General features: G+C 55.0%; 1 protein-coding gene across 1 annotated transcript; it reads right to left on the bottom strand.

The window, feature by feature from the left end:
- Nucleotides 1–4,003, bottom strand: SOX18 (SRY-box transcription factor 18). The gene is made up of 2 exons (XM_051803404.1): nucleotides 3,386–4,003; nucleotides 1–1,717 (listed from the first exon to the last, which is right to left on the bottom strand). Exons 1-2 carry the CDS (start codon nucleotides 3,786–3,788, stop codon nucleotides 867–869), a joined length of 1,254 nt encoding a protein of 417 aa, XP_051659364.1. The 5' UTR covers nucleotides 3,789–4,003; the 3' UTR covers nucleotides 1–866.
- Nucleotides 4,004–6,646: the final 2,643 nt, after the last annotated feature.

The following is a 6,646-nucleotide window of genomic DNA, read 5'->3' as shown; positions in this document are numbered from 1 at the left end:
TTATATGAAGATGTTTTAATAATTAACCAGTATAAAACAGTTTGCTCTCCATACAGTTCTAGACAATAAAAGTGTTTGCAGTCATATTTTTCTTTTGTACAAAATTCCAGTCAATTGTTCCACAATATTTACATTTTCATTCCCTTTTCACAAAATATCTCCTTTTTTTCTTCTCCTCCATTTTTTTTTGTTTTGGTTTTTTTTTTTTTTTTTAAATCCAGCTTTGCTACATAAATGCTTTAGATCTCATGGATATCCCTTGTTTTCTTTTTAAAAAGTCTAATAAAAAAACCCCAAAAAGACATTAAATACCATTTTATATATAAAAATGCTTAGTAAAAATATAGTTTTGTTGCCCAATTAAAATATATTGCTGAGAATACAGTAAAAACTGTCCTAAAGCCCACCCCTAATGGGCGCCGACTCTTTAACAGCCCTGGCAAAGTCTTCCAAAAAGTTTCCCCCCCCTACAAATTCGCCTGCCCTTGGGTTAAATACTGGGGGCAGGTCACTTCGGCTCATCCTGGTGTGGTTGTTTCAGGCAGGATTTACTGGAATTGGCTTTAAAATGCCCCTTGGAGCTGGTGGGAGCTAGAGCTGTGCCCTGCTGAGGGCTGGAGCAGGGAGCGCGGCGGGGAAAGGCGTCTATCTGTGTTATATAGTTATACGGTATATCAGTGAGTTCAGCATGATCTGTCTCTAAAAAAATAAAAAAAAATCAAAATAAAAAAAGAACAAACAAGAAAGCGATGCATTTAATGAGATACTCTAAATATGATGGAGCTCGTGGTTAAAGGAGGATGGTTTTTTGCTTTTAGAGGAGAGTTGGGGCTCTCCTGGTGTGTGCATCGTGCCGTGGGACCAACCTAACCGGTGATGCAGGGGCTATAGTAAACAGCACTGCTGGCATCAGACAGGGCGGATATCAAACTGCTCTCCTCGCAGGAGATGCTTCTAGGAGTCACTTTGGACAGGGAGACATGGTAAGGGAGTCCCGAGGCTTCGGGACGAGTCCTGCTCATGTTCAAATACTGGTCAAACTCGTTGCGGTCAACGTCTGTCCAGAGCTCGGTTTGGTTCAAGTGATCCACGCTCTCCATGTGATGGGCTTCGGGCGGGGGCGAGAGCTGGCCCAGGTGGGCGGAAAGCCCGTTCTGAGTTCCCGAGCACATCTGGTTGTAGTATATGCTGGAGGGATGGGGAGTCCTCATGGCGTCGGCCAAGTGTGAGGGGGTCTGCGCATAGGGCACGGCCACGTCCCGCCCCATGCACTTCTCCTGGGGAAACTCCATCTGGTGATGGTGGTGGTAGCCGCGAAAGGGCATCATGTTGCAGTCATCCTGCATGTGCGGAGGGAAAAACGCCGGCTCGGTCTGTTCCAAGACATCCAAGGGAGACATCTCAGGAGTTGGCAAGCCATAGTTTTCAATATCCGACCCCATGGAGTGGAGTTCTCTGAAGTGGTTAAGTGGGGGAGGCTGGGGGTGGCCCGGCTGGCTGCCGCCATGGTGACTCATGCTGAAGTTGTCACTGCAAGGCTGGGAAAGGTTATGCAGGAGGATATTGGGTTCCATCCTCTTGATTTTCTTGGCTTGCTTCTTTCTCCTTGGGCGGTACTTGTAGTTGGGGTGATCCTGGAGATGCTGGATTCGCAGTCGCTCTGCCTCTTCCACGAAGGGACGCTTGTCGCTGGCGCTCAGCGCTTTCCACGACTGGCCTGGAGGGGGAAAGAGAAGCTCTGTGACAACGGCTCAGCCACCCAGCACCGGCCAGGGCACAGGGACACCTGGGGAGAGGCAGTCCTTGGGTGGGAAGGGCTCCCTCGGATGGCTTGGCACCTGAATGTGGTCCCAGCACTGGCACAAAAAGAGCTGGGGAATGGGAGCCCAAGCCAGGCTATTCCCATGTCCAGCAGCTGTGCCCAGCACTTCAGTGTTGTGGGAGAACAGGGGTTCAACACCCAGGGGGGCCGCGGGAACCCCTCTGCCAGGGCTGGGGATTCTGCCTCCCACTGCCCCATGGCACAGTCCAGCCCCTGGTGTGCCTCCTTCCCTGCATCCCATGTCCCCAGCCCCACACTTCTGCTGCCCAAATCACCCATCCCCAAACCCCACAGTGCCATATCCTGAATCCCACATCCCCACACCCTGCAGCCCCGTGTCTCTGCATCCTGCTGCTTCGTCCGGCCATATCCTGCTTCCCGTAGGCCCGCATCCTGCAGCTCCATCTACCCATATCCTGCTTCCCGTGTTCCCACATCCCGCATCCTACAGTCATGTATCCCGCATCCTGCAGCCTGTATTCCCATATCCTGCATCTCCACAGCTGCAAACCCCACAGCCCTGCATCTCTGCATCCTGAAGCCTCATTTCCCCGCATCTTGCGTACATGCAGCTCTGTATCCTCACATCCCACATTCCCGTAGTCCCCCATCCTCTAACACCACATCCCACAGCTCTTGATCCCACAGCCCTGCATCCTTATAGTCCACATCCCTGTAGCCCTGCACTCTTGTAGCTTTCAGCTGGTATCCCTTCAACCCATGTCTCTAAAGCTCACAGCCCACAGCTTTCTAATCTTGCAGCCTGCAGACCTGAATCCCCCATCTTCGTATTCCACAGCACCCTATCCCTGTATCCCACAGCACCCCATCCTTTTTATGCAGCTCCTGGACCTCCATATCCTTGCAGCCTGGTTAGCAGAGCCCCATGTCCTTTTATCCTACGTCCTGCTGCCTCATATCCTCGCAGATTGCATCCCACAGCCCTGTATCCTCGCAGTGCACATCCCAAATCCCTGTACTGCTTCATCCTACACTCCCAACCCTGACTCCCTGCATTCCTGCAACGTATATTCTACACCTTGTATTCCTTCATCCCACTGCCCTGGACCCCTGCAGTTCTCATATCCAGCCCTGTATTCCTTCATTCCACTGTCTTGGACGCTCTAACCCATAACAACCTATCCCCACAACCCCAGCCCTGCACCCCAACATCCCTAGCTCTGTACTCCTGCATCTTACAGCCCTGTACTCTTGCAGATCACATTCCCAACTCTGTATCCCCACATCCCTGTGTCTCCAGCTCGATACCCCCATTCTACAGCCCTTTACTCTTGCAGCCTGAATCCCCAGCCCCACATTCCCACATCCCCAGCTCTGGACGCCTGCATCCCACAACCCTGTGCTCTTGCAGCCCACATCCCCAGCCTGCATCCCCACATCCCCAGCCCTCACCCCCTCATCCCCATCCCTGTAATCCAGCATCCCCGCATCCCTAGCTCCGTTCCGGCATTCCGTAGCCCTGTGCTCTCGCATCCCACATCCACAGCTCCGTATCCCCGAATCCCCCCCCCTCAGCCCTCCTCCCGCACCCCTCCCGCTCACCCAGCATCTTGCTGAGCACGGCGTTGTGCAGGTCGGGGTTCTGCTGCGCCAGCCGCTTGCGCTCATCCTTCGCCCAGACCATGAAGGCGTTCATGGGCCGGCGGATGCGGGAATCCTCGGCGGCCTTGCCCTCGGGGCGGCCGGCCGGGGGGCTGTATCCATAGCCCGGCTCGGGGCTGGGCGTGCGGCTGGGGGCCGCGCCGGGGGCCGCGCCGCCGGGGCCGGGGCCGAAGGCGAAGCCGGGCTCGGGGCTGGGCGTGCGGCTGGAGGGGGAGGCGGCTCCCGGGGGGCGCGGGAAGGCGAGCCCGGGCTCAGCGGCCGGCACGGCGGCGGTGACCCATGAACAGTCGCCCCGGGGTTGCGATATCTCCTCTCGGCAGTAGTTAGACTCAGATATATTCATTCCAGCTGGACAGCACTTTGTGTCAGACCCGACCGGGTGCCGGAGAGAGAATCGGGTCCCGCCGCGTTCCACCGAGTCCAGCACCGCTGAGCAGCCGCCCGCCGCTCGCCTCCTTCGCCTGCCTTCGGGGGACTCGGGATCGCCCGCGTTTGTTTTGGTTTCTTTTCTTTTCTTTTTCCTCTCTTTTTTTTTTTTTTATTTTTTTCCCCCTTTTCCCCCCAAAAAAAACTTTTGGGATGATGCTGGGCTGGAAGGGGCAAAATATAGCCGGGCTGGACCAATCAGCGGGGCGAGGGGAGGAGGAGGAGGAGGAGGAGAGGGAGAGGAGGAGGAGGAGATGAGAGGGAGGAGGAGGAGAAGGAGGAGATGAGGGGGAGGAGGAGGAGGAGGAGGAGGAAGGGGGGCGTCCCCAGGCACCAGCAGGAAAAGCCACCCGGGCAGGGCCGAGCCGGGACCGGTGGGGACGCTGCTGCCTAGTTCTCTTCCTTCCAAGGAGGAGGGTTGTTAATTTTTTTCTCTGCCTTCTCTTTCTTTCTTTCTTTTTTTCTTTCTTCATGCCTTTTGGATGCCTCTCTGCTTTTCTGTATGACTTTCTTTTTGTCTTTTTCTTTTTTTTTTTTTAATAATTATTTACTTTGCAAGCCCCTTTTCTGCTCCGTGTCCTACCCTTGCCTCCCACCACCCACCGTGCAGGGAAGTGTTCAGCTTTGCCTGCCAGGCTGTACGCAGGAGCACGGGGATGCTCAGGGCTCGACATTTATTTTTCTCATGACTTACTCCGTGTGTGTGTTTTGGCCAGCATTCCCCATCCGGGGTCGGGATCAGCCCTGGGATAAAGGCAGGGGCGAGCCCTCTTCCCCTGGCAATTTTCTGGTGGGAATTTCAATGCCGGGGGGGGGAGAGAGAAATGGTTCCTTGATTTTAAGCACCGTTCTCATGAAAAGTGTTTTCTAGGGACTGTTGTGGAATGGGGGGCTCACCAGCAGCCAGGTGATTGCAGCTAAAACCAGCCTCTGGAGCTGCTGGGGCTGGCATGGCTATGCTGATGCCTTGGGCATCGGCAGCCGCGGCGGAGCAGCACGTCCCCTGACACCAGGTCACTGCTGCGCTCCCTTGGCTGCCGTCCAGCAGGGATTTGCAGCGCCAAGCATCAGGCTAGGTGGTCCGAAGGTCCTTCCTGCCCTTGGCACCGGGGAGTTATGAACTCTGCGGGACCCGTTTGCAGTCAAGGAGATGTGCTGGCTCACTGTCCCTGCCCTCTGACACCCCCCGGGCAATTGGGTTGACTTGGGAAAGATGTCCCAGCTCCGGGTAGCTGCCCTCAAGCCCCCTCTGGCTGTGGACATGCCCCAGACCCCAGCCTGAAATGTGAACCTCGGCGTTAGGAAGACTTGGGGCACCAGGTTGCGCAAGAGCCCAGCTCCAGCCTCTCTCAGCCGTGGGGTATTGCATGCCATGGTTTCTGTGTGTCTGGAAGTGATTTGGAAATGCCGATCTGCTGTTAACCCTAAACAAAACAAAGGCCTTTAAAAAAAAAAAAAGAAAAAGAAAAAATTGTGTTTCACTTATTCTTCAATCACCAGCCAGGAGCGACAGAGGTTTCGGGCGAGACTTCCTTCATGTTCCTGGAGCTTCTTATTAATATTTTGCAAGAGCAAATCAGCACCAGTCCATGGGAGAGCCCATGTGGCTTCAAGGAGCCTCCTGTCCGCCCTCCCTCATCCAGAGGGAGGCACAGCATTACCATGTCAGAGGAGCAGCCCCTGCTGCCGTCCAGAGCTGAGCCCCTGGAGGCTTTGGTTCTTCACCCCTGCCACAGGAGCAGCAAGGTGGGTGTTGGGGGAGCTGGGGGTCCTCAGGCTAAGGCCTGTGGCTGCTTGTAGAGTGAAGTGAGAGCAGCCTTTGGGGCAGTCAGTTTGGGCAGCTGCTGGGGATGTCCCAGGAACATCACCCTGACATGGATCCTGGCCTTTCTCCCAGGCTTCAGCCAAGCATGCCCTGCTTTTCCTGGTCACATCCTATCCATGGCCTCCCCCATGGCCCTGGCAGCATCCTCGGCCTCTGGGTGGGCTCAGAACTGTCCCAGAGCTGGGATTGAAACCAGTGCCACCAGTTGACATTTGGGATGTGGTGGGGCTGAGCTGCAGCAAGGTGGGAGTGGGGGTATCTCTGATTTGCTTGCCCTGGAAATGATGCTAAGAGTGGGGCAAACCCTCCTGGGTCAGGCAGAGCCTCTTGCTCTCCATGCTCTCTGTGCAGCTGCTCCAGCCTGGGCCTCCTCCCCATGGGATGCTCTCCCTGTGCAGGGACTGGGATCAGGGCAGTGCTGCTGTTGCAACGGGGTAGTTTGGAACCTTCTCTACCCATGGAGAAAAGCTGGGCATTTTGACCTCCAAACACGTGTGAAACCCAGCCTCACACTGGGTCTGCAAACCCAGCCTTGCAGTAGGGATGTTCCTCATGCATGCATTTGCTGTTAGTGCTGCACTATTAAGGAAAAGAAAAAAGGAAAAAAATGGAAGAAAGTTAAAAAAGGAAGGAATAGAAAGGAAAAAAAGGAATGGGGGGAAGAGCCATGGTGAGTGGCATGGTTTTTGGAGGATGCAAAGCAGAGGAGAAAGAGGGGAAGGAGAGCTGTGAGGGGGATGGAGCAGCATGTAAAGCACCCAAAAATGCCTGGGTGCAAAGCACCCAAAAAATACCCGACCCAGCCTGTGAGAGGCATGGAGGGGGTGTGCTCCTGCCATCATGGACAATGCCACCCCTCTCAGCCAGCCAAGTGGGGAGTGAAGTTGCAGGGTCTGTGCCCGGCACAGCTTTTCTTGGGAGGGAGATGGACACACAAATCCCCTCCTTTC

Source organism: Manacus candei, unplaced genomic scaffold, assembly GCF_025592945.1.
Source record: "Manacus candei isolate 608988 ecotype Guabito, Panama unplaced genomic scaffold, ASM2559294v1 h1tg000057l, whole genome shotgun sequence".
In the NCBI taxonomy this organism is placed as follows: Eukaryota; Metazoa; Chordata; class Aves; order Passeriformes; family Pipridae; genus Manacus; species Manacus candei.
Note: the sequence above shows the minus strand (reverse complement) of the source record. Positions and strands in the feature narration are given on the sequence as shown.

Excerpts from the sequence above, each read along its gene's own strand:
- SOX18 (XM_051803404.1), bottom strand. The coding sequence starts at position 3,788 with ATGAATATATCTGAGTCTAACTACTGCCGAGAGGAGATATCGCAACCC. Across the intron at positions 1,718-3,385 it reads CGTGCTCAGCAAGATGCTGG|GCCAGTCGTGGAAAGCGCTG; the intron begins GTGAGCGGGAGG and ends TTCCCCCTCCAG.